The 27,825-nt window shown below is 47.7% G+C and overlaps 1 protein-coding gene across 1 annotated transcript; it reads right to left on the bottom strand.

The window, feature by feature from the left end:
• rab2a (RAB2A, member RAS oncogene family) lies at positions 1-22,972 on the bottom strand. The gene is made up of 8 exons (XM_086172654.1): positions 22,754-22,972; positions 14,904-14,975; positions 14,525-14,592; positions 12,083-12,165; positions 10,232-10,324; positions 9,033-9,144; positions 5,047-5,115; positions 1-2,478 (listed from the first exon to the last, which is right to left on the bottom strand). Exons 1-8 carry the CDS (start codon positions 22,797-22,799, stop codon positions 2,383-2,385), a joined length of 639 nt encoding a protein of 212 aa, XP_086028780.1. The 5' UTR covers positions 22,800-22,972; the 3' UTR covers positions 1-2,382.
• Positions 22,973-27,825: the final 4,853 nt, after the last annotated feature.

Genomic DNA, 27,825 nt, shown 5'->3' with positions numbered 1-27,825 from the left:
TCCAGAGTTTAGAATGTTTTATTATAGTTTGTTGTGATAGCATTTTCATTTTTCTCATTTTTTTTTTAAAGTTTTATTTTTTCCAAAGAACGAACACAACAAATAAACGTCGGGCGGGGCAGGGCGGGGCGGGGGACGGGCGGGTGTTGGGGTTAGAGAAGGAGCACATTGATAAGATAGATCAATCCATAAAGAGATAAATAGAGGTTTGGCTTGATCCTCCCCCTGTAACCCCTCTGGGTCATCTCACACACACACACACACGCGCACACACACACACACGAAGTAGCTTTACAAAGAATAACCATCTGAATATGAGTCACTGTCAGAATACATCTCGGAAACAAAAAAACAAAAAATTAGAAAAAAAAAATAAACCAAACTGTAGAGGGTCCAGGTTCACTGCACGCACTATATATGCAGGCCGGGCCGAGTGTGTGTGTGTGTGTGTGTGTGTTTGCGACAAGATTTGGGTGGTGATTCTATTTTTAAAATGCCCTGATATAGGTGTGTTCAACTCACACATATTTTTTTTTAGTTCCCTCTTGATGTGAAAAAAAATGAAAGAAATCCGCCTCATTCTCAGGACAGGAAGTGTGTGTGTGTGTGTGTGTCACGAAGCTAGAGACCCGCGTGCTGCTTGTTAGCTTAGCACTATGAATGTTAGCCTATGGAACCCGTATGGTGATGGGGACATCGGTCGCGGCGCCCTGCAGGCGGCGTGAAAGGGGGAGGGTTTTAACTCCACAATTGCACGGCGACGATTTATCCGAACCGAGATTTCCCGAAAAAGCCAGACGCGTCCCTCTAATGCCTCCTGGCCGAGCGAATTCGCGGTTAAAATGCCTTTTTTTGCAGCCAAAAAACAAAACAAAAAAAAAAAATTCTCTTAACGCAGCCGTTCAAGATTCTCAAATAGCTGGGTAGTTAAGGCAGACAGCTCAGCTTCCTTTTTTTTCGGACAAAACGCAGGTAAACATGGTTATTTTGGCAAGAGAAGTACGGATCTAATGTGTCACGAAGGAGGGAGGGAAGGATGGATGGATGGATGGAGGCGGAGGACGAACGTTAAGTAGCTGGATTAGTAAAGTATGACGTTAAAACGGTGCCCATTACATCGGGGATCTCAAAGCCAAAAAAAAACAAAAAAATATTGCAACGGTTGTTGACCAAGCTCCAAACGGCGGTGGTTACATGAGAGAGAAAGAGAGAGAGAGAGGAGGGACGCCATGACATTTCCAGCCGAGGTTCGCTTTCCGCCTCTGCGTGTCTCTGTTAGCATCCCTGCTAGCATCCCTGCTAGCGTGCCTGTTAGCACCCCTGTTAGCGTCCCTGCTAGCATTCACACTTGTCATGGAAAGGAAAACGCCTTCTTTTACGCCCTCAAACTTCATAACGGCCGGCTTCGCTTGGAAACAAACAAACAAAAAAAAGCAACAGAATCTAAACAGCCATATATACACAGAGTGGCGCCGATAAATACAACAACAATAATAACAGAAGCCTTCCTCGCTGTCGCGCCGGCCGCCGGCCCTTTCCGCGCTCGCTACTTCCTGCTTCTCCACTTCCTGTCACATGACAGCCCCCCCCCAATCTCCGCCCTCCCCTCGTGGAGATAGTGTTTGTTTTTTTGTTTTGCTAAATGCTAATGGTTTGAGCCGCGGCTGCGTCGGTAGCGTTTCTCGAAATACGTCGGATCCTCCCGTGTGTGTGTGTGTGTGTGTGTGTGTGTGTGTGTGTGTGTCCTCCTGGAAAAGGAAAAAAAGAAGAAGAGGAGGAAGGGTTCTAGAAGACGGAGGGACAAGAAGACTTTACTGGAATGTCTATATCGTCTCTATTCACGCAGGAATGGCACCGACGGCCGAGTCCAAACACGTCCCGCTATCAACGTGCTGCGTCACACACTTAAAAACATGTGCCGCGTGTGTGTGTGTGTGTGTGTGTGTACGGTGTGTATAGGCAGCACACGGTTCATTCCACAGTCACTTTATTCTCCTGTTTCTACCTGGACAAAGTCAATTCAGCGTTTATTTAGCTTTTTGCGTGTGTTTTTTTTTTTTTTTTTTTTTTAACGTTTTAATGGCGTGATCATATCTTAATCAAACGGGGGGCGGGGAGGGAAGGGGAGGGAGGGAGGGGAGAAAGGGGAAGGTCTGTCTCGCTAAAAAGTCATGAGATTAAAATCTTTGCAAAACAAGAGGAGGGGGAGTGGAATGAGAAAACAAAAAAAAAAAAAAAAAAAGAAGACGAGGAGGAAGGAAGATGGGGAAAGAGGGGGAGATGGATCAACAAACTGTTACTGAGCCGGGACACTTCTGTAGAAACGCAAGGGAGGCTGGGAGAGGGGGAGGAAGAGGAGGAAGAGGAGGAGTGTGTGGGACTTCAGCAGCAGCCGCCTCCGGCCTGCTGGCCTCCCTGGCTGCCGGGCAGTGCAGAGTTGGGGGTGGGATGCTGGGGTCCGATCTTAATACCGTTAGCCTGCGGACAGAGACCAGATGATCAGGAAAACAAACAAAAACAAACAATAAAAAGCATCAATTTATCCGATCGGCGTTTGGGTCAGTCGATCGATCGATCTTTCGATAAATCGTGTGATCATCTCCTGGATGTAAAAACATCCGCCGTCCACCTGCGGCGGCGTGCAGCTACGTCTCCAGCGGGTTCTCCGAGAACCCGTCCACCTCGTTCCGATGTTTGAAACCGTCGTCACGCTGCACCTCGTGAGGAACGCGACCTCGTTTACGTTCAAAACCGCGGCCACGCGGCGTTTCACCGGGAACGCGGCCTTGTTTACGTCCGCCATATTGGATCATGCGTCCGCTTTCTTTTTAGCTTTTTTTCCCGCTCGCGGAGCCAAAATGGCGTCGCGGGAGCGGAATTCCGTCGTAAGTCGAGGGGACGCGGTCGAGTCGAAGCGGCAGGGAAGGGAAAGAAGAAAAAAACAAAACAAAACAACACACCCCGCGGAAGGAGTGTGTCACCGCTTCCATGTTGGGAGGGGCGGGGAGTGTGTGTGTGTGTGTGTGTGGGGATTAAGCCGCGGCGCCGCCTGCAGGGGCTCCCATTAGATCACATCATAGAGGCGGCAACAGGTGCTGCGGCGCCGCACAAAGGCTGCAGGAAACACCGGCGGCTCTCAAGGATGCGAGCAGATAAGAATGGCACGTATGAAAGAGGGGAAAACAAAGAGGGAGGGGGGGCATATATGTGTGTGTGTGTCAGAGTGTGTGAGTGCTGTGGAGTACACACACACACACACACACACACACTCTTCTGTGTTTCATCATCTGGAGGCCGGCTGGCTCTCCCTCTGTATATATTTATCTCTCCTCGGCGCTCCCCCTCCTGCACTCAGTAGCAGCCGTGCTGCTGGGAAACACTGTATGCCTTTAAATCACATTTATTGAGCTTAGGCCATGTACGTGTCTGCGTGTGTGTGTGTGTGTGTGTGTGTTTTCTCATAGTGGCTGCCAACATTTCTGGTGGGGCTTCCCCCTCTCTCTCTCTCTCTCTCTCTCTGAGCCAGCTGATGTGGTTTGGCCTGCCTTCGCTCCGTCTTACTGTTGCTAATAGCGCCGGCGCTGGCGTGCCGTGGAGCACGTGGGCCGGGCCGGTTTGGCGAGGAGCGGCGAGGAACGCGGACCTGCCGTCTGGCGCCCGGTTCCCCCCTTTCCCCGCCCCGACGTTGATGCGATCGTCTTCCCGAGGCCGGCGCGCGGTTCTGATAACCATCTGGCCGCCTGGAGCCCATCCAGGCCTTCGGCGAGTGTTGACAGCGAGGAGGGAAGTCTTCTTCCTCCTCCTCGGCGGCGGCGAGGAAGGGCTGACGGGTGGGATTTCTCGGAAGGCGGCGCGCTTGTCGGATTATTAGCGCTCGGAAGCGGCGCCGTCCATTTGGAGGCCCGCCGTGCGATTCTGTTTCGGATTTTGCAGCCGGTCCGGAGGAGCGCGCCGGAAAAGATCTGCGGCGAAAACCCTGCGGCGGGCGGGGCCGCGGTACGCCGTCTGGAAGCGGAAGCGTCGGCGCGGACGTGCAAATTACAGGAAAGAGAACACCTTCCGGAGTGAACCGGGGGGGGGGAGGGAGGCGGACGTGGCGGTTGCCGTAGAAACGGCATTCACGCCGTTAGCACTTGCTAGCAGGGGACGGTTCGCTCCTTCTAATCTGGTCACGCATTGAAAACAAGCTAGCGGACGAGCTAACGCGCTAACTCCGGCTTTATCTCAGGGCGAGTTTCTGCAAACACAAGCGACGTCCTGGATGTTTGTGCGCGCCGAGTCAAGTCGGGGGCGCCGAAGCAGGAAGCGCCGGCATTGTTCGCCGACGGAACAGTTGTCTGATTGTAATACGGCGCCGTCAGAACGCGGCGGCGCAGGAAAAGGCCGCTGGTCGGCCTCCGGCGGCGGAAAACAAACAAAAAAAAAAAGGGGGGTGTAAATGAGACAAACCAGAACCCCGAGGTGACGGCGTCCAGGCACCGGGGAGTAATTACCCGCCGAGGAAACGGGCCGCGCGCCCTGTGACGTTTTCAGCGCTATTTTTGCGACCCCGTGGTATCGAAGCGGCGGCGTGAACATTCCTGCCGCTTCGGGCGGAGGAACCGATGACGGCAAACTGACCGGCCGGCGACGGCAGCGGCTCGCAGACGGGCTGGCTGGGCGAATGTTTGTTTTCTTGCCGAATGACTGAGACCTTGTGGGATGTGAGGAATTTATGAGCTGGCTAGTTGCCGAGCGAGCGAGAGAGAGAGAGAGAGAGAGAGAGTGGAAAATCGAGCAGGAGCGAGGAGGAACGTGGGGAGTTTTGCTTGGCTGGAGTCAAAGGAAGAAGTTTTTTTTTTTTTTTTTTCCCTTCCCCAACGCCACCCCTCTTTCTTTCACCCCCCCCTTTTAGAGGAGAGGGAGCGTGGCAAACCACACACACTGCTGGAAAACCACACCGGGGAACGAAGGGAGGGGAGGGACGAGAGAGGAGGAACGGAAAGGAAAGGAAAAAAAACAACCAAAACAAAAAAAAAAAAAAAAAAAACGAGCTGCGCGTCTCACCTCATTGTTGATGTCAAACACTCCCTCCTGGATCTTCTCGTAGATCTCCTTGGCTGTGTTGATGAAAGCCTGAGAGGGAGACAGGAAGTGACAAGAGGACGGGTGATTCACTTCGTGTTTGGATGTTGACTCCAGGGATCATTGAAAAAAAAAAAAAAAAAAAAAAAAATGCTTGTAAAAAAATTTCGCACGTCATTAAGTTTTTGCAAGAGTGTGTGTGTGTGTGTGTGTGTGTTATGGAACGTTATCAACCGGTGGAAGGAGACGAGGAGGAAGAGACCGAGACATTGACCTCGTAAAACTGACTGAGATCATAAAAAAGGAAAAAAAAAAAAAAAAAAGTGTTCGCTCCGGCCTGCGCTGGCTGGTGACGGCGCCCCCTGCTGGCCAACGGAGGAACTGCAGCGTTGGCTTGGCCACGTCCCGTTGTTTACACAGTCGGGTTTAATCAAACTTAAAGCGGTTGTTATGTCAAGAAAAAGGCATTTAACAATATTTGCAAACACCGCTTTGCTGGCTAATCCACAGTTGTGAGGAAGAGCCAAATGTTCACGAGCTTCAAGATTCATATGTTCAGTCTGAACACACACTTCCACGCGCAACCATTATTCTTACTTTTCCATTCACGGTAAGGTAGCAGGATAAAAAAAACAAAGCAATTAATAATCTGCATATCATTGTAACGGGAGCTAGCTTAGCCGGCCGCTAGCTAGTGCCGGGCTTGTATCCAATGACGTTAGATCGTCACGGCTGTAGACTAAAAACTGAAAGGAGTCTTGGCCGTTAAGTAGGAGGCGGAAATCTGATCCGTCTCTTCCGGGTCTTCGCCTTCCGACAATATCATCGTCGACACTCCGACGAATCTCCACCGAGCGACGGACAAAAAAAACACTTTGTCTTTTCCAAATCTTCCAAGGTCTCCTTGCGCGTGGGTAGCTTAAGGCTAACAAGCCAGTATCGTCCCAGCAGGTTCCCCCGATCCTCGTTGCGTTTCGACGCGATAACCGTCAACGCCACCTTTGAAGGACCGGCTCCACGGTTGGACGTTCACGTGTAAAGTAGACGTGAACCCTCAGGATGAGTGTTTCCGTGCACTTTTCCGACCCGTCGGGCAAAGAAAAGAAACCGCTAGCGGGTCCTTCAGGAAATGAAACCCGTGACGCCGGTCGCCATGCCTTCGCCGCTGCACGTAAATCTCAAACCGTGTGACGTGACGGACGCCGATCGGACTCCCGACCCCGTCCTCCGCCCCGATTAGCGCATTCGTCGGAGAGCGGCTCAAATTTCAGTCGACCGGGATTTTTTTCGGGCTCTGCGACACGGCGCTGCTCATGGGGATGAATGCCCCGTTGTTCTCGCGCGCCGCTACCGCTAAACCGCCGATTGGCACGCCGGAGCGCCGCTTCCTCAGCGGTGAACTATTACTCATCCCGAGAGGCCGCACACGCCAACATATTGGGTGTTTTTAATCGAGAAAAGCCCCATTTTAGAAAGCGACGCTTGAAATTGCGACCGGATGTGAGCCGGATGACGCCACGGGCTACCGTTAGCCGCCCTTCCAGACGAAAGCGCCGACGTGACGCGGAAAAGACACGATGGATGCGAGTCATGGCGCGGCGTAGGCGGCCATCTTTGACGGCAGAAAAAAAAACTATTTCGATAAATGATCAGAAGGTTTGCGAGAAGACCTGGTTGGCCTGTTAGCGACGTCGGGCTCGGGCGTGTCCGCGCAAACACGCATGAAATCCTTCAGTCCAGGATGCCGGCGGAGGACCAGATATCTCTCGGTAGAACACGCACCTTTGTCAAAAAGCATCTTCCTCACACCGAGCTGTTAAAAGACCTGAAAATAAGTCCTGAACTTCATTCTGACACCCTGTCAAAAATAGACCGAGGAGCTCTCTGGTGTCCTGAATGTTCACGCCTGTCCTCCTTCCCCTCCGCTCCCTGCGCGGCGGCGGCGGCGGCGGGGAAACGAAGCAAAGATTTCGGGTTTCAGGTGTGTTCGGATTGCAAAAACGGAAAGGGAGGTGGAGGTGAAGAGCGGAATCCTAAAGGGGAGGGAGGAGGCCAGGCGGGCTATATAAAGCCGCAGAGGGAAGGCGGAGGGAAGGAGGGAGGGAGGCGAGGGCGAGATGAAACGATGGAGAGGATGCTTCCAGGAACCTCTCTCTCTGAGGACCGGCCCCTCGGCCCCGGCGTCCACCCACAGAGTCTGATGACGAGCGCCGCGCGCCGATTGGCCGCCGGCTGTTGATGAGCGGCGGTGGCGGAGCGGAGGTTATGAATATGTATGAACTATAACCGGGTGATATACTGCCGGGGAGAGGTGGCGGCGGCGGCGGGTGGGGGGAGATGATGGCGGACCTGAGAAATGAATGGAGGAAGACGTGTAGGTGTGGGGGAGGAAGAGATTGCAAGTGGGAGGAGGTGAAAGAGGAGAAGGAGGAGGGAGGAGGAGGAGGGTAAAGAGCAAATGATGGACGTCGAGGGATGAGGGGAGTTGGAGCGAGCGCAGATGAAGGGAACAGAGGAGAGGAGCGGTATCAGGAGGATTCAGAGGACACTAATGAGACAAATTAATCATACCACACACACACACGCGCGCGCACACACTGACGCAGGCACGCACACACACCCCTACACACCCTTCCCCCCTCATCTTAACCCCTGAGAGAGCTCTACTCGACAGCAATGTGGGTGTGTGTGTGTGTGTGTTTGCATGATATAGGCCAGGCAACTGAGGCTGGAGAGGGGAGAGAGAGGGAAAAAAAAAAAAAGAAAAATCAATGTCAACACACACACACACACACATACAGACACACACACACAGGCACGCAGGTTTTCATCCTGTCACAGCAGATTACATTGACTTACATTCATTTGCTGCAGACGAACTCTCACTCGGACCAAACCTCGCGATACCAGAAAAGAAGAACACGGAAACCAAGCGTGCGTTCTTTCCCGTCCCCGTAAAGGGTCCTCGCAACGTGACAAAAACACCCACGGCACGCCACGCCGTGCGGGACGGGATTATTTATGTGATTGGATAAGTGAGGAAGGGGTCCCGGGGGACGGACGGCTTGCATTCATCACGCACGCCGACAGCAGCAGGGGGTGTGTCCGGAGGGCGGAGCGAACCGCGCTTCGTTATGCTAATACCAGACAGGAGGAGAAGGTCCCGCAGGTCCGGGTCGGAATCTGACGTCCACGGTTTGACCTCGGTTCATCTCCCGCCGCCCTCAAAGACCGACCGTCTCGCTTCCTACGCTTGGAGTTCGGTCACGTTCGGAGGGATTGAATTTTAAGATTCTCCGTCGCGCCGCAAGCGGGACGTCCCGCCTCTGATCCCCCCAAACAGACGGGCGGGATGTTTTTGAAACGCCCGAAGCAGCTAGCCAATCAGAAACGGCCTGGGGGACGGCGTTCTGGCCGCCACTGTTGCCTGGCAACACGCGGCTTTCCGTCCACTAAGAAAACAGGCTAATATTTGTAAGTTGACCTCCTACAGACACTGCTAACACAGCCGAAAATGATTGTTTCTCCATTTTTACGGGCTATTTATTTATTTACCTACCCCGGATTGTGACCCACACACACACACACACACACACACACTTGGAATCGCCGTGCATCGGCATTCTAGCGACGCATATAAACGCCATTTCCAAGGCTGCGTTACAGCTGTCAGGGAGCGCTTTCATGCTTACGCTGTGTTATGCAGCACTGATGCCTGTGAAACAGATAATGTGTGTGAAAATTCTAGGGTGGCCTTGCAGACGGGGAGGACACACACACACACACACACACATATATATATAAATGTGTGAAAAGAAGTGAGGGGCAAATGAGAGCACATCTGTATAGCGGTCACATGAATGAAAATCCCTGCTTATTATCAAGATAACCAGCCGCGTAACCTGTCTGTGTGTGTGTGTGTGTGTGTGTGTGTGTGTGTGTGTGTGTGTGTGTGTGTGAGAGATTACCTCCTCTACATTGGAGGCGGTCTTGGCTGAAGTCTCCATGAATATGAGGCCGTGTTCTCTGGCGAACGCCTCCCCTTCCTCTTTCTTCACCTCTCTCCTTGATTCCAGGTCACTGGAAAACACAAACAAGCGAGGCGGCGTCAATCTTTACTTTAAAAAAAAAAAACAAAAAAAAAAACAAAAAAAAAACAAACAGAGGAGGATGATGCTACCGAGGGAGACACCAATCCTGGGGGCGTGATAAGATATTTGATATGCATGTTCAGACTCCTGGTTATAAGCTATATAAATAACAGCTTTTGCGTGGTATATTAAGCCTGGATCAGAGCCGGTGTCCGTGATGTCACGCGAGTGACGGGCCGAGGCGGATAAAGACGACACCCGCGTTCGTCGCTCTGAAGGAAATCCACCTTTCTGAGCTCGGCCATCTGCCGCGCGCTGGCGAACGGCTTCACAACGCCTCTGATCCCCGAACGCGGCCAAAGTTTGAAACACTTTTTTTTTTTTGCAGATTCGTCCCCTTGGGACGTTCCTAGAGGACTATTCTGGTCCGTGACCTCATTCTAACACACTTTGTGAGCCAAAGGTCCTATATTTGATTATTTGTCTGATTTGATTGAATTACAGTGCCCCTTACGATAGGACTCACTTTTATATGATTTTCTTTAGGATCCGAAACGCGATGCGAGCAAATTTTATCCTTGAAATCTGAAAAAAAAATGTCATGAGACGAATATGAGCGAGAAAATCAGAATTCGAAATTCGCGCGGTGCGTGCCGATCGGACTGCTACGACGCGTCGTGCTCCAATTTCTTTTATATCGTGCGTATTTTGTGCATTTTTTTAAACAATCATCATGGGCCCTAAGAAAACGTTTTCTGTGGACATTAAGCACGTACGTAGTGGCGTGTGAACGATATCACATGTGAATATAGTCGCAATGCGACCGCGATATGTAGCATTTTGTGAGTTTTTGCAGGGTAAAATGAGGAAAATTAATTTAAGATATAGAAAAAAAAACACCATAAGCCCCCAGTGTGGAAGCAATAAAACCGGCATCTTGAGGAACCGCTGCATTTTTATAATACAATCGAAAAAAGTGTGACATCGCTGTGTCCTGCGCAGGGTGGGTGGTGCCCCTAGTGGCCACCGGTGGTACTACAAGGAGGGGACGCAGCGGCTTGAACGTGCATGTTTACCTCTTGTTGCCAATGAGCATGATGACCATGTTGGAGTTGGAATGTTGGCGGGCGTCCTCTAACCAGGTCGTCAAGTGGTTGAAGGTGTCCCTTCTGCGGAGGGAAGGGAAAGCGGACCGTCAAGATTTCATCCGCCGCGTCACGCACCTCCCGGATATGAGCGCGCCGCCGTTTTCTCCTGAACGAAACAAGGAAGGTCTCGCCGGTCTCTGTGGCGGGCGTTCTCGGGCAGCCAGCAAGGTCGGCGACCGGCGGTTGGGAGTGTTGCCATGGCGACCGCGCTGCGCATCCTGATTAGGGGGGCCGATAAAGAGGGACTGTTGAGAGAGCTGTCACCGGCATTATTTCCAGACGCCGCCGATGCTCACAATCGCCGCGCCTGTGGGAAGTTGCGTCACGTGACTCCGCGCACGGCACGCGCGTGCGTGTGTGTGTGTGTGTGTGTGTGAATGCTGGCGGGGGGGGCTTACCACTACATCACCACTGCACTCAGCAGCACATGGTTGACGGATATAATCATATAAAACGATATTATTAAAAACTAGTGGGACTGGGCTCGGCAAATCGTATGTCAGACTCGATGTAATCTTGAATTTCAACAAGCGATGAAGATCATTTCATCAGATACGGTCCGGCCCTCTGCTCGCCGCGCTCGCGTCGCGGGGAATGCAATGGCGAGGGAGCTCTTGATGAAATATTGAGCGGACTTTGATTTATGATACGAGTTGGCTCGTATCACTGGAGAATGAAGGGTGCTTATGGAATAGTTATGGCCGCCTATGAGTGGGGATGCGCGTGCAACACCGCGGCGGCGGCGGCGTGGATCCGCGGGGCCGCATTAATTATCAGATCAAGAGGCTGGGTGGCACCGGGGGTGGGGTGGGGGAGCCAAAACGTCACGATATAATTATTGATCTTTTTTTTTTTTTTTTTTTTTTTTTTGGGGGGAGAGAGGAGGAGGTGGGTGTGCTGGTTGGTCCAGGTGAGTAATTTACCCGGGATTTTCTACGTGACATTTATGTGCGAGTGTCAATTACTCCAGCCTGGTGCTGAATATTAAAAGTAAATCATATAGCGCTTTTTTTTTTTCATATGTCCAGCGAGGAGAGGCTCCATTTTGTGAGTTGTAAATGAGACCCTGGAGGGGGGGAGGGAGGCTTTAGATGGGACTTCTGGCTCCTCTTAGCAAGGAATCCTCTCGGGGTGGGGGGCGACCGGGACTCTCATTGATTAACACAATGGAGGCCGGTGGAGGTGGAACTGTGACCTAATGGATGGGCCCCGGGACACAAAGGTCACGGGGTCACGGAAATCATAATGAATCAATCTCCGGGGAACGGCCCGGGATCAATAACAAATTTCATGTCGATGTGATCAGCGGTAATCATTATCCTTACCCCCGGACCGTGTCGTGACGAGGGGGGAGGAAGATTTATTTTGCTTTTTGTCAGCGAGTTCAGGCGCGCGTGGCTCCTTGACCCCCCCGACCGCTAATGTATCCGCAATCACACGCAAGGCTAACGTCGCTAATGTGGGTTAATGCGGCTAATACTTAGCTGCCACGTGCGACCGTTAACTCCCCCCTTCTTTAGATCCACAGTTTTCGTTATTAGCAAGCGTATAAATAGTCAAAGCCGATAAAATCCCGAAAAACAAGCGAAAGTAAGGTTATTAAAATGTCCAAATGAGTCAAGTTACGCATCCGAGATTCCAAGTCGACGAAAAGATAGCTCGGCTGCGACACGCAAATGGGCTTTTAGATGTGTTTTAAGGACATAAACAGTTTTCTGACGAACGCGGCGTCCGTCGTTTTTTCGCCGTCGCCGATTTTCCGAGAGGACCTCTTGTTACCTTGTGATGTCATAGACTAGCAGAGCCCCCGCCGCTCCTCTGTAGTAAGACCTGGTGATGGACCGGAACGACTCCTGACCGGCCTGCAGAGACACATGCATAAATTCATCGGGAGAAAATGAATTCTGAATAATTGAAAGCCGACAGCGACGCCGGCGACGATCGTTTCAACCCCCCGAACCCCGATGGCGCGGGCGCTACGCTAAAAGCCCGAGCCGGATCCGAGTCCGGCTCGGCGTTTCCAGCCAGCCGGCGAGAAGAACCGACACTGAAGTGGCTGTAATACAATACAATGGAGTGCTCTTTCTCCCCCCCTCTCCCCATCTATCTGTCACAATCCCCTGCTTTCCGTCTGATGCCGCAGGTTCTTTATTTGGCCACGTCGCGCATTAGCTTGCGTACGTAGCCCGCCGGGTCACCTTGTTCCTCGACACACCCTCCCCTCCGTCTGCTCCTCGGACCGCTCATCTTTCCATTCTCTCTTTCTCGGCGAGTCTCCGGGTCGGCCCTCATTTCTATCCCTCCTTTCAGCGGCTAACCCCCCTCCACCCCCCCCCGCCAACCCTATCGCCCCCACAGCTATGCCTATTCATCCCCCGCGGACCCCCCACCCCAACGCACGCCAACAATGTGCTCTGTGTTTCAGCTGGGACGTAGTAAAAAAAAAAAAAAAAAAAAAAAACACAACGGGGCTGTATCTCAGCAGCTGCACTGACCTCATCTGTACCAGCACACACACACACACACACACACACGCACTGGGTCACCCAGCAACCCGACTGTCAGTCACTGAGTCACACAACAAACCGGGGCTGGGCGACCCGTCCATCTGCCGCTCCCCCGCCCCCCTCCACACACACACACACACACACACACACACACACACAAAAAAACCCTCGACAGGCTTCTGTCACGGGCGTTTTATTAAAGGTGGGATTGAATTCACGGTCATTGTGCGGGAGACGCACTCCAGAGCACTTGTGTTGTGCGTCGGACACGTGACTTACACAATAAACGGCGGCCGCTGTGATTTATGTGCGGATAATTTGCATTAAACTGTCGTCTAAACATCGTGATCCCCCCCCCCACCCCCCCACCCCACCTCCGAGCTAACCAGCCGCGGGGACGGGCGGGCGGCCGCCTGGTTAGCTGCTCACTGGAGTCGTCAAGTCGGTCATTCGGGGAGCGTTCAATCAGCCGGTAATGCAGTTAGCGAATAAATGATAAATAAGGGTGAGAGAGAGGACACGCTGTGTCTGTCTGCCATCTGGCCTGCATGCTAGTGTGCAGACACACACTTATTCAGATGGCGTGTGACGCCTACAGGGTGATTCTGTGTGTGTGTGTGTGTGAGAGAGAGAGAGTGATGGATGTGCGGGCGGGACGGTTGCGGTTTGACGAGCAGGTGAAGTCTGTTAACTAGCTGGAAGGCGAGCGATCCAGCAGGGGCTCGGGTTCTGACAGGCAGGAGTGACATCACTGGCCGGGGGGCCCTTCGCCGCCCGCTGAGCTCTCGGTGGAGCTCTGGCGCCACCTTCTGGCCGCCCGTGGAATCGCACGCGGCGTGGCTGTGGGAATAAATAGCCGTCCTCCATATTTGTTTTGGGCACCCGCGGCTTCAAGGAGGTGGATTTGAGGGCCACGCATCACAGCGGCGTTCCCGGACCGGCCGATGAGGAGAGCATTTACAAAAAATGACCACGGCTACGTGTCATAAAGGGTGAGGTAAAGGGTGATATGCGAAGCGAAGAGTGTGTGATTGCGGCACGTTGTGATTCTGGTCTCAGATTGTGATCATATGCAGTGATGACACACACACCAACATGGAGGAGATATGTATATATATATATATATATATATATATATATATATAAAAAAAAAAAAAACCTCCCTGCTCTGTCAACTGTTAGCGTCAAATAAATATTAGAAATGAGCCGTTTCACCGGCAGGGGTTTATTCATGCGCTTGGCCGGGATCACGGCTGAATGAGGAGGGCAAACGGCGGGAGTCACGGCGTGCTTCCGGTCCTTTCCGGGGAGATAACCACACGTCCAGGATACTGACAGGCCCAGACAGACTTTCCTTCTTTTTCTTCTTCTCTTTTTTTTTTTTAAACTTTCACCTGCCCTTCAGGACACTTTCATGTCTGATCCGTTCATCTCCATTAATATGAATTTATTATATTTTCAGGTAACCCGTTGGAGGACTGAGCTGCACCGAAATCTCGACAGGAAAAATATTATTTTAAAAAAAAACATCTCTTCCACTTTAGCTGAAATACATGAAATGCATTTCTAGAATTATTCTTTTACTGTTCCAGGCATGGATACTCTTGGGGAACTTCCACATCACCCCATTTTTCCCAGTTAATACAAACAAAACAACAACTTGTCGGTGAATTAAAATACATTGTTTTATAGTTTTGTTTAAATGTTTCTTTACCGTATCCCAGATCTGCAGTTTGATCTGTTTGCCGTCTATAGTGATCATCCTCGCGCCGAACTCCACACCTGGGAAGGAAAACACCATTAGTCTTAGTCACTTGTAATAAAAATTAAAAATTATAGCTCCATCATCATCATGTGTATCGTTCATCTCATTTTGACGACATCTTAGTCACGGTGAGTTCACGTGTGTGTGTGTGTGTGACAGGAAGTGAGCATAATTGGAAAAGTAAAAATGATATCAGACGGCAGTAAGTGTGTGAAAGAAAATTAAAAGAAAATAGATTGGTGATTGGTAAATATGTCAGAACAAAAGGATAATTCCGGATATAAAAAAAAAAATAGTGTTCTGCAACGACTGAAGGAGGGAGTCTTACCGATGGTGAGGTCGTGCACCGGCTGAAACCTCTTGTCTGTGAACTGTAGTAATAGACATGACTTTCCCACACCTGAAAGACAACACACACACACACACACACATTTAGGCTTTACACAAGCAACACTCTGCAGTGACATGTACACACACACACATATCGCCTCCATAATGAAGTTCCAGTCTAATTCAGCCCGCAGTGCGTCATCGTCCTCGAACCAACTCGGCCCAGCAGGTAGCGTGCATGTACAGACACACACACACACACACACACACCAGCTGGCCGGTGATGAGTGTGATGTGACTGCGCGCCGTTGTGTTTCCGAACCCCGGTGAACACGCGTGACCTCAGTTCTGCAGGACGCCCGCCCCGGACTTCACATCACCAGCAGGCCCTCGATGAGAGCCGTTCTCCCAAGGACATCTTTCCCGTCCTTTTTTTTTTTTTTTTTTTTTTTTTTGCAGAAGATCGTGAGACAAAAAAAAGGACAAAAAAAAAAAAACAAACAAAAAAAAATCCCAGTCAGCCGGATTCCACCGGAGCAGGGGTGTCAAAATCATTTTGGTCCGAAGGGTCGCTTGCGGCCACTTCGATGTCAAGGGTGCCGGATCAGTAAAATCTAAAGTCCCAGTTTTTCCTTCTTTTTATTGTACATGAGAACAGAGAAATAACAAAACTCTTTACATGTAATGAACTGTTCCATTCAGAAATACACGATGAATCTCTGAGATTTAAGAAAAACAAGTGAAACTTCATCACTGTGCCTCAGTTGTGTTCTCAGTTCTTCGTGCATTTGTTGTATTTTCCTCCAAGGCGAGTCTCAGGTTTCTTATTAACCTCAATCCACAAATGGAAAACCCTGCACTCCACGTCCACCTTTCTCTTTTTCTGACAACATCATCTTGGCGATGAGGGTGTCGGGGCCAAACGGAAAAGCAAGTCAATTTCTAACAAGTAAAAACATTATTTACGGACCGCATTGCTGACATTGCACGATGTCGTGCCGTGTTGCTAGCAGACGATATAGGAGTTATATTTTTATTTTAAAAAGCAGTTCGTGATTTTATGTATTTATTTAAATCGTAGATCTCTTCCACGGGCTTGCAGCAGCCCGCGGGCCGTACGTTTGACACCCCTGGAGGATTTGATAGAAATCAGGTCCAAAGGAGAGGCATTTACAACAGGACTTAACGTGTCGGGGAGGCCCAGAGGCCATTTAGCTCACACACACACACTCACACACACACACCGAAGGCTCCAACTCCAGCGGAATGGAAGCGCTCGGCCGAAACGAGTGAAAGTTGAACCGGACAGAATTTGACCGATGGGAGTGGACGGGGGACGAGTCACTCGGACAGATTTGTTGGAAGCGCTTTGAGCTGAGTCACGACGGCGCGGCGCCGTCACCCTGCGGACGATACGGGGCTTTGAGTGACAAGACGCCGGACGGCGGAGGGAAGGGATTTGCGCAAAAGTGCTGACGATAAGGTCTCGGGATTGTCTGGAACGATCGGGCCGGCATCTCTGGAGCGAGGCGTTCTTAGAAAGCAATCTATCGGCCTTCTGATTGGTGCACTCCAGGTAGCGGACGTCTCTGACGGTTCTTATCACGGTGACAAAGATCCCTGCGGTGGAACGTCCCGCCTAACAGCAAGGTTACACTGAAACACACACGCACAAACAGCTTTTGTACCGATAGGACAGAAGACGACTTTGCTGTTCGGGTTTCGGATAAAAATCAGAAAAAAAAAACAAAACACTAAATTGTCAAACGGGTGACATGGAAATGCAGAGGATTTTCAAATAAAAGCAGATTTGCTCCGACAGCAATGACGGTTTATGTAAAGGCATAATATAGGTTTCCTGAGCAGCACTGATTGAAATCAAACAAAATAAGCAGGTTGTTCAGGTGTATTTTATACCGAGGGTGGCACGAGGGGAAATAACCCCAAACTGCAAACTGGAATCACAAAATCCCGCATTTTGGAGGAGTTGGACGCCACCCAAACTCGATGCTAACGACCAGTTAGCCTCTCTAGCTGCTTAAAACACAATAAAGTATCAGACAAAACTAATCGATTACAGACGGTGACCCAAAAAACAACTAAATCTCAAAAGCATCCACCAGGTGATGAACACCATACTTGCAATTGGCCACTAGAAACAACTACGATTAAACACAACGTGCACGCAGTACCAAAGATTGCGGTCGTAAATGACTGAGACCAACCAACCAACTAACCCACCAACCAACCAACCCACCGGAGGGAGCGGGAGGTGGTACTGTTGAGCAGATTAACACGATTAGCGAAAACAAACAGTGGTTGTTGTTTGCGCATTTCAGAGCTACGTCAACAAAAAGACACGCTAAGCTCTTCTAAACGACCTCCGGGAGAAAGGGACGTCGCCGCCGTCGCTAACGAACAGCATCTGCTCGGGGAGACGAGCCGGCCGGACCGGAAGTCCTGCCAAGCGCATTTTCCTCCCCCCCCCCTCGGAGGTCACCTGGTGTCGGCGAGGAACCAGAGGGCGCTTTTATTTCACCGATATCCACCGACGCGCTTTTCGTCTCCATAAGGCCACACCCGGAAAGCATGCGACCCCCCTGTCCTCTACTGTGCTCAAAGGAAATGGATTCCTGGGAGGGGGGGGGGTGAAATACGACCACGCCGACTGACTCGGTCGGAGGTTAGAAGGTTTTCTAGAGATCGTTAAGACGACGGAGAGAGGAGGGGGATTGTAAAGAAGAGATGTTTTGTGAGAAAACAAGAGTGAGGAGATGGAAACAGCCGGGACTTGGTCTTTTTTTTTTTTTTTTTTTTTTTTTTTTTTTGGTTTCCAACGGTAACCGCTGCTCGGCGGCAGCGACGCCACGCCGAGAACTGCGATGACGACAAGATGGAGGGGGAGAGCAGAGCCGAGGGGAAGGTCCGGCCTCCCGCCGAGCTCCGACACAACCGCACGCCGAGGTTCCCGTCAGATGGCGGTTAAGGTCGAGGCGGTGACGTCACACTCGCACGCCGCTGTGAGCGGACTGTCTGGCCACATTCCTCAGGTTGTGTGTTGACACACGGGAGAACGGAAGGCGAAGTTTAGTCTCACTTTTAAAGCAAAAACCTGAAACCGAACTGCGTTCGTTCCTGCTGGAAGAGAGCGGCCGAGTAGCTACCGCCTCGGATCGGCCGGAAAAATTCTTTCCTCCCGTATATCACCGCGCGTTGTTTCTTGGCGATGGATGAGATTGAACTGGCCGTCGCCCAGCCGAGCCTCCGGTCGCCGGGGACGAGCCTCTGTCTCGATGGCGAAGGCTGAAAAAGCATCTGGCACCGGTCGGAATGAGGAGAACGTTAAGGAGACGCAGAGATAAGTCGGAGGAGTGATCCCAGGAAAGACGTCTTTCCAAAAGAAGAGGTAAGTCTGTTTAAATGTGCAGATGTGCGTCCGGAGTTTGTAAAAAACTATAATTTGTGGGCAGGCTGGCTTCGAGTTGAGGCGGAGCGTTCGCATTTGGTCGTCCTCCGCGTTTGTTTCTGCGGACCGGCGAGGAGACCCGCGGAGGAGCTGCCGGAGAAGATTAACCACTGGAAGAAAGGATACAAACCCAACGTGTAGAAAGAGGCCGATGATCTATTTGCGACATGTAGAAGGAACATTCTGGATCCAGATCATCTCTGGACAGAGAAGGAGCAGAGATACGGGCAATAATTCCATTATCTTCTGCGCAACGACCCTGATTTATACATAAATATGACATGTAAACACTCATTTGACTTTAACTTTATTTCTTTTTTAAGCTTTACCCTTTCATTTTATCTTCATTTTTATTATTCTTATTTTTTTTTAGCTATTTTTATTTTGATCCTATTTCACTTTATTGTGGATAAAGCAGGAGCTGCTTTACAACAAAAAGCTTACTTTGGTGATCAGTGAAATCTCCTCGTCTTGGAGAACTGAATTGTTGAATTGTTCACTTGAAGACGTTTCACCCTGATGTTCGGAGGTGAAGAAAACTCTCGGTCGAGAGGTGAAACGTCTCAAATCAAGTCGCCACGACAAAATGCTTGACCAAAAAAAAAAAAAAAAACAACTATTCTAAATTCTAAAGCATTGAGATATCTTTTATATATCTGGAATAGTCACATTACATCATAAAGATTTATAAAACCAGGGGAAAGAGTAACAAGCAGGAGTCTGACTGACATTTTCCGCCATTGTGGCTCACAAAGATGGCCGCCGGACCAAGACCAGGACCGAGACCGGGTGTGGTCGCATTCAAGCGCTCGCGTTGCGGGCGCGATTCTGGCAACCGTGCATGCACACCATGGCAGATCGCTCCAATAGACGGTTATTGCTAAAAAAGAAAAAACAGAACCGCAATGTCCACGGGGGTGGTGAAAAAAATGGCGGAGGGGTTTCAGGATGAAGCTCCAGGCCTGGATAAGCGTTTGTTTGCGTTCATGACTCACGGCGGCAGTTACACACTGACACACCCGACTCCGGGAGCAGGATCGGAGACGACCGGGGCCCCGGTCCACACCAGGACCAGGACCAGGACTGAGCGTGGCACTCTGGGGGAATTTAAAAAAAAATAAAATATAGGTGAATCGCAACTCCAGGTTTTTGAGGGGGAGAAAAAAAAAAAAGCTTCCTGATTTGTCGGAAATATTCAAACCCGAATGTCCGGAAATCCTTCTTTTCTAGTGAACAAACATCACATCCAGTTTGTTGTCGAGACGCAATTATGAGACATTAACAGACTAACAGAGGCTTTTGTTTGGAAAATGAATAGTTGGTTATGTTTCTTTTCCGAATTTGACGTTTTATGATGCAATTTCAATCATTCTGATGTTTTCATTAGCTGCTGATGACCCTGTCGCCCATCATTAAGAGGAGACCGTGGATTTAAATGAGGAGTGCCGGAGACTTCCAGCACCTTTAAAATCAAATTAATTTGCTTTGTGAGCCAGCATGAATGTTTTATCTGTATATTGGATTGCAGGTGACATTGGGATATTTTCCTAAATGGATTTGCTTTCCTCAGAACGCAGACAGGGCGGGGCACTGCTGTGGATAATAATTCATTAGTGCCGGTTTTAAGCTAAATATCAATCATGCTAATTCTTGTCTGGACAGTCTGGGCTAATTTCATATAATAGAAATAATGGTTCCTAAGTTCAAATGCAACGTTAGTGTTTTAATTCACTTCCGAGCAAAAATGAATTCAAAAATAAAAATAAAATATCTAGCGCTAACGTCCGAACAGCGTGTCTGTTAGCACGCTCTGGCTATAAACGGTTTATTTAACTGTCATCAAACCAGTAGATTATCCCAATCACAACACCTGACTGACGGCTCGGCCAGGATTAAAAACAAATTACCACCGTGCGGTTTATCCATCGCTCATTAGACCCGGCCATAAAACAAAATAATGAACGTACCCGTGCATGTGTGTGTGTGTGTGTGCGCGCGCATGGTCCAGCTTCATGGACTCTAGTGTATTTATGCTCTTAGTTTGAGCATTTTAAACAGCTGATCTATTTGTAGAGAGCGCTCACATGATGCAAAGATGGCAAACATCCTAAAACTAAACTGACAACTTCCACTGGAATATAAGCAAATGATGCGAGAGAGAGAGAGAGAGAGAGAGAGAGAGAGAGGGGGAAAAAAAAATAAATTAGCTCTTTTGATTATATCTTTGGAGGGTTTTTTTTTCCCTTCTGTCATATCTTTGCGGATTCAGCTGCTCCAGCCAGAGTACGGCCAGATAAAACACGGCCCTGTAAATCGGGGTTTTTAAACTATTATTACGATGAAAGCCAACGGGTCAATCTGCAGAACTATATCAAATTCTTCTCAGTAAACAAAGAGGATCTACAATGTCAGAGTTGGCCTGAAAATGAGTGCAATGAATACAAATCAAAACAGTTAACAAGACCCTGAAAACCCTTAATGAATAATAACTCCGCAGCGTAGAGGAACGGTTTGATTCAGATTATTCGCTTTAATAGCGAAACAAATACTGACCTTTGAAAATGCCAAAAACGAAAAATCTATTCAGATACAAAGAGCCATGTGTGGATTGCGGGTAGAAAACCCATGCTTTACCAATTTTCAAAATAAAACTGAAGAATTAAAATGAACAAGTCCACCATCAGTTGGACAAGTATTTGACATATAATGATGTGATCTCCAGGCCCTGGAGAAATGCGCAGCTAACAGTGTAAATGTTCGGCATGAAGACAAGTAAAATGTCTTCAATTTTCTTACCCTGGATAACAGATACATCCAGGGAAGAAGAAAGTTTATGGCGGTTTATGTTAGAGCTGTTATTTTTAGCAGCACGAGCCGCTGCACGCTAACAGTACAGACATTACATTCGTCTTCATGCTAAACTTTTCCATTGTTAGCTGCGCGTTTCCTTGGAGGATGTGTTCCTTAGAAGGTGTTGACAGGGTCGCCTGTCGGTAACAACATTGCATAGACGTGGTGAAGATGCTGTGAAGCGCACTTGCAAAAACGCTATGTTGAGGAGCTGAGACTATTTGTGCTGCTGTTTGACACCAGCCAAACTACCTGGTGTCTTCACTTTACAACTACTTTTACTATCTCCAAGAATTTGTTAACGTGCCAACTGTATATATAATCGATTATATTTGCAGTTCCTCTTAACTCTTACAAATTTAATGTTGGTAGTTGAATATATATCTACTCGTGTGGTACTGCAAGGACACAGCTGCCGCAATCGTCAACAGTCGCTACTGGAAATAAACAACAGCCGGCAAAACATGACACTGTTTCGCAATGACGCTGGAGTAAACAAACATGACCACAATTACCACACACACACACACACCATGTTCACATATTAAAAAGAGGTGAATCCCTGAATCATATCAGACCTGCTTGTAATTTACATGGCAAGAAGTGTGCATTTCTGCAGAAGAAAAACACCTCGAGAGTTGACCTAACTGGTTATTAGACTGCATGTTTGCTCGACTTGTTAAATGTGGATTCCTGCACGACCAAAACCCTCCAAAATGTAGTGTATCGATCAGTGAGGCTGGTTTTCTTCCCCCACGGATCAGCTGTGGAGGGAGGATGCACCTGCTGCCAGGCCCCTCACGGCTAACAGCAACCAGATGACAACATTGAACCGATGGGCTGACAAGCAGCCACGCAGTCGTGTTCAACAATAACACACATCCACCCAGAGAAGGTGGAAAAAAAAACACGTTAGCGGATAAAAAGTCACGCAATGTGAGTGAAATGGGAACTGTCAACGGATCTACGCCATTTCAGTTTTTTTTTTTTTTGCAGGCTTCAGCTTGACGTTTCTGGCCTTCCGTCACGGGTTTGCATTAGCGAGCATTTCTAGCAAATCCGAAATATGAACACATAAACATAGTGGCTGCGTGATTGGCGTGGAAACATGCGGAGGAATGTTAATTTACCGCAACGGCGGCTGTTGTGGCGTAATAACGTGTCGCTACGCGGCTAATGCTAGCCCGTTAGCTAGCCGAGCTAGCATGCTAACACCTCCCCCGCCCTGGACGCGGATGGACAAAAGGCCCAACATAGATTTTTCTTGAGGGGGGGATCTACGAGCGTCAGCAGCCGCCGGGTTTAACCGGGGCTGGCGTGATGTGTCACCGCGTTGTGTGTCAACGTGTTTCGACGCGTTTTCCCCGTGATATTAACGGTGTAAAAGCGGAGCTGTCATCCCACCCCTGCGTCTCTCGGCTTTTACCACGTCATTGGACTATCCAACACTGCGGAAATGAACCGCTAAGCTAACAGCTAGCCGCTAGCTCCGATGCTAGCTGGCAGCGCGACCGATGCTCGCCACGGCTTACCCGTGTCTCCGATGATGATGTATTTGAAGAGGTACGCGTACGCCATGGCCCTCGGCTTGTGCAGTCGCCTGTCTCAACCGTTACACCTTCGTAAAACCGCGAGTGGAGTGGAGGGGAGGGGAAGGCGGCTGGCAGCTTGTTAGCCTGTTTTTCTCTGTCGGCGCTGGGGAAGGAACAATAAACAGCCAGAGCCTCGGCTCGACGTCACACGGCCCGCCCTCGCCACGCTACACGATGGTGCGTTCGCGGACCCTCGGACACTCGGAGATGCGTTCACGGTCGCTCGACGGCGGAATTACGAGCACAAACGATCAAAATGAAACATAAAACGTCTAAAGCATGTTGGAATAGAATGAAAGCGGCCATCGTGTGGTCAGGCAAGATTTGCCAACTATATTGACTGCTACGGGGAGTGGAGATGAAGACTTCAGGTACTTAGGATCAAAAGTCCTGAGTGTAGGAGAGTGTGGAAAAGAGGTAAAGAAACAGGCTCAAGCAGGTTGGAAGCACTTTGACATGCCCGTTTAAAAAAAAACAAATTAAATTACCATTGAGGAAGTCTGGAGTGACCGAGAAGTATATTAGACTGGTGCAGGACATGTACGCTCGCTGACAGACAGTGGTGAGGTGTGCTCAGTCCAGATGCCTAGAAAGAGTACCACAGATGCAGCATTTGCTTTGAGCATGCTAATAGAGAAGCACAGAGAAGGCCAGAGGGATCTGGAGTGGCAGAGATGTATGTTAGACTGGTGCAGGACATGTATGCTCGCTGACAGACAGTGGTGGGGTGTGCTGTAGGTGTTACAGAGGAGTTCAAGTTGTGGGTGAGACTCCCATCAGGGATCAGGTCTGAGCCCCTTCTTGCTAGACAGGAATCACCGTGGACCACGATGTTGGCAGATGACATTGTGATCTACAGTGAGAGCAGGGAGGAACATCTAGAGAGGTGGAGGTATGCTCTGGAAAGGAGAGGAATGAAGGTAAATCACGGTAAGACAGACTATGTGTGTGTGAATGAGAGGAACGCTGGTGAGGCTACAGGGAGTGGAGATCAAGAAATTGGAGGATCTCAGGTACTTGGGGTCAAAAGTCCAGAGTGTAGGAGAGTGTGGAAAAGAAGTGAAGACACATATTCAAGCAGGTTGGAATGGATGGAGAAAAGTGTCAGGGGTACGAAGAGACAGAAGAACATCAGCCAGAATGAAAGGAAAGGTGGAGGAGACAGTGGTGAGACCAGCCATGCTGTATGGACTGCAAACATCTACAATGACCAAAAGACAGGAGGCAGAGCTGGAGGTCGCAGAGATGGAGATGTTGAGGTTCTCTTTGGGAGTGACCAGGATGGAGAGGATCAGGAATGAGTCCATCAGAGAGATGGCTCATGTTAGATGTTTTTGAGAGAAGGTCAGAGATGGTTGGGTCATCGTGAATACATTGGTAGACAGATGCTGGAGTTGGAGGTCTAGAGGAAGACCAAAGAGAAGATGGATGGGTGTAGTGAGAGAGGATATGAAGGTAGTTGGTGTGAGAGAGGAAGATGCAGAGAACGGGGTTAGATGGAGAAGGTTGATTCACTGTGACGACCCCCCGAAGGGAAAAGAAGAAGATTGACAACATTAGCGAGTGACAACCAGGAGGCCTGATTAGAGAAAATTAATAGAATATGTGCATGAAAAAGAATGTGACCTTTAGATTATACCCAGATTTGATAAAAAACAAAATCAGGGAGCATTAAATACATTGGCGAAACTCTTTTCCAGGATATTAAGTCTACAAAAATATAGGCAAAGGATGGACAAAGAACATGAAATAAAATGACTGAATTAAGCAAAGGAACGATAAATGCTAGACTTAGTGAGCCACAGTCCGTCACAATGGACGCTCAAGATGGAAAGGATTATAAAATAGATGGTTGCCTCGCTCGCTGATATTCCTTCATCCCCTCTGGCCGGTTGTCATGGTGACCAGAGAGGACATACTGGAAACTTTTCAGCCATCTTGCTTATTGATCCGGTGTCTAAATAGCTTCAGTGATGGAGACAGGGGCTGTCGTGAATGACGCACCAGCGGCGCAGACGCGAGTCACGTCTGATGCAAACAAAGCGCTGAGCAGAGCGGAAACGGAGATGTTAATCTGAGAAGATGGTTTCCCGAGCTTTAGATCCTGCGGGTCGCGACAGTAGGTCGGGACTGAAATACGACTATTTCAAGGGTAGTAGTTGAGTTAGGGCACCAACAAATAAAAAACCAAAAAAAAATCTGATAAAAAAAAAATATTCAAAGGAAATCACTTAAATAAACCCTGAGGAAAAATCACTTTTATCCCTGAAAGAAACAAAGGATGCAGTTGAAAAAAGGAATCCATGGAGTCATGGGTGCAGTACCAAACCCGGCCACCAGGGGGCAGCACATAAGGGTACAGGATTGTATTTTTATGTGAAATTAAAATCATCATCTTCTTCATGATGCTGCTGCAGAAGAGCTGCAGTGAATCTTCTTTTCCTGCGGAGGGGAGTGAAGCACCGTGTTCAGAGCTGTGTGTGCTTCATGGTCCTGGAAAATATCATTTGCTTGATATTATTATTCTCTAAATTGGCGCTGGTTGTGAAATTAGACGCCCATTATTGACAATGAAAGTGAAACAATTTTCACTGTGTAAATCAGCATTATATAATTCACTTGGGTTTTCTAAATTGTACTAGAAAAGTGTGACTTGAACTAAATGCACCAAAAAAAAGGGTGAGAAATTAATTTGAAAATTAAACTATTTTCCCAAAATGGAAAATAATCAGGAGGTGGTTTATAAAAAGCAGGAAAAGCAAAAAAATAATAAAAACAAAAGAAGAAAATAGTAGTGAAGATAAGGCGGACATTACAAATATGGAATATAATAATTGATAAAAATGATAAAAAATATTACTTCAAAAATCAATCTGAATTCAGCTAAAACACTAATAAAAAAAGATTAATATAGTTATTTGATCACATTCGGCATGTATTTAAAAAAAAAAATCATTCATAAGAAAAGAAAAAAAAAATTGGAAATTAAACAATATCGCATGTTAATAAAACATATCAGCGAGTTAGAACTGTAATGTTGATAATAATCCTGAGAAAGTTGATAGCATTGCGGCGCAGGAGCTCCGCCGTCCCGTGACATCATGGAACCTGCAGAAACAGTCACCCATTTCGGGTCAAAAACCGCAGGTCTGCTTTTAGAACTCCCACTCCCGGGAGCTTCCTGTTCGGGAATGTAGGACAATTATCACGGGTGGCCCGGAGGACGCCGGATTACAGGGGCACCGAGGAAGGAGGAACTACGGAGGAACTATGGAGGAACGCGGGACGGGTTTTATCGGGATTTGCTTCAGGAAAATTTAGGATCTTTGCTTGTTTTCATTGGAGACGCTTCACATGAGCGCGAGGAGTTCAGAGGGATTTCATAGAGTGGAAATAAGCCTTTTTATCTTCATTTGTTATTAAATTATTATTATTAGTTTTGAAATTGATGAAATAATCAGGTTTATTTAACTCCATTTTCAATGTTGACCTATTTTCCTGTTCGCTTCTTCATTTGTTTCTGGTCCTTTTTATCTATTTTTTTTCTCATTTTTTGTGTAACTCAAATCAATTTTTCAAAATAAAACTCCACAAAACTAGTCCAAAGCTAAATTCAGACATGCTGGTTACAAAAAGGTGACACATTTTGGTGAAACTGCTAAAAAAGTCAAATTGAAAATTTGCATTTAGATATTATTTACATATTTGCGTAATATTTCTCCTGATGTTTAAAACTGATGAAATAATCTATTAGATAAGATCATGTGGGTTCATTTGACTCTATTTTCATTATTTAACCACTTTTCTACACCTGTTTTGGTTCCTTTATTTAATCTATTTTCTGTGTAACATAAATGAACATTTCAAAATAAAACTGCACAAAAGTAGTTCAAAGTGGAATTCAGACATGCTGATTATAGAAAGGGGACAAATTTTGGGGAAAAAAAAAGTCAAATTGAAAATGTGCCTTTATCTAACTCCATTTTCATTGATCTATTTTTTATCTATTTTTTTTCAAATTTTCTGTGTGACACAAATTTAACATTTTAATGTAAAACTGCACAAAAGTAGTACAAAGCTTAATTTATACATGCTGGTTACAGAAGGTGGTAAATTTGGGGGAAATCGACCAAAAAGAGGTCAAGTTGAAAATTTCCATTGAAACTTAATTTACATATTTGTGTAATACTTCTCCTGATGTTTAAAAGTGATGAAAAAAATCTATTAAATAGAACCATATGGTTTTATTTAACTCCAATTTCATTGTTTATCTGCTTTCCTGTTAGCTTCTTTATTTATTTCGGGTCTTATTTATCTATTTTTTTCTAACATTCTGTGTAACACAAATTTAACATTTCAAAATAAAACTACACAATAGTAGTGCAAAGCTTAATTTAGACATGCTGGTTACAAAAGGTGGCAAATTTTGGGGAAATTGCCAAAAAAAAAGGTCAAATGTAAAATTTGCATTGAAATTTAATTTACATATTTGTGTAATACTTCTCCTGATGCTTAAAAGTGATGAAAAAAATCTATTAAATAGAACCATATGATTTATCTAACTCCATTTTCATTTATCTATTTTTTTCAAATTTTCTGTGTAACACAAACTTAACATTTTAATGTAAAACTGCACAAAAGTAGTACAAAGCTTACTTTATACACGCTGGTTACAAAAGGTGGTAAATTTGGGGGAAATCGACCAAAAAGAGGTCAAATTGAAAATTTCCATTGAAATTTTATTGACATATTTGTATAATACTTCTCCTGATGTTTAAAAGTGATGAAACAATCTCTTAATAAAAAGAACCATATGGTTTTATTTAACTCCAATTTCATTGTTTACCTGCTTTCCTGTTAGCTTCTTTATTTATTTCGGGTCTTATTTATCTATTTTTTTCTCATCATTTGTGCAATAAAACGGCACAAAAGTAGCACAAAAAGTGGAATTCAGACATGCTGGTTACAAAAAAAGTGACATAAAAAAAGAAGAAAAGGCAAATCAAGAATTA

Source organism: Fistularia commersonii, chromosome 25, assembly GCF_037954325.1.
Source record: "Fistularia commersonii isolate RoL2024-O1a breed Wild chromosome 25, RoL_Fcom_v1.0, whole genome shotgun sequence".
In the NCBI taxonomy this organism is placed as follows: Eukaryota; Metazoa; Chordata; class Actinopteri; order Syngnathiformes; family Fistulariidae; genus Fistularia; species Fistularia commersonii.
This window is presented reverse-complemented; position numbering and strand designations above follow the sequence as displayed.

Excerpts from the sequence above, each read along its gene's own strand:
- rab2a (XM_086172654.1), bottom strand. The coding sequence starts at position 22,799 with ATGGCGTACGCGTACCTCTTCAAATACATCATCATCGGAGACACGG. Across the intron at positions 14,593-14,903 it reads GGTGCACGACCTCACCATCG|GTGTGGAGTTCGGCGCGAGG; the intron begins GTAAGACTCCCT and ends TTTCCTTCCCAG. Across the intron at positions 12,166-14,524 it reads AACTGCAGATCTGGGATACG|GCCGGTCAGGAGTCGTTCCG; the intron begins GTAAAGAAACAT and ends GTGTCTCTGCAG.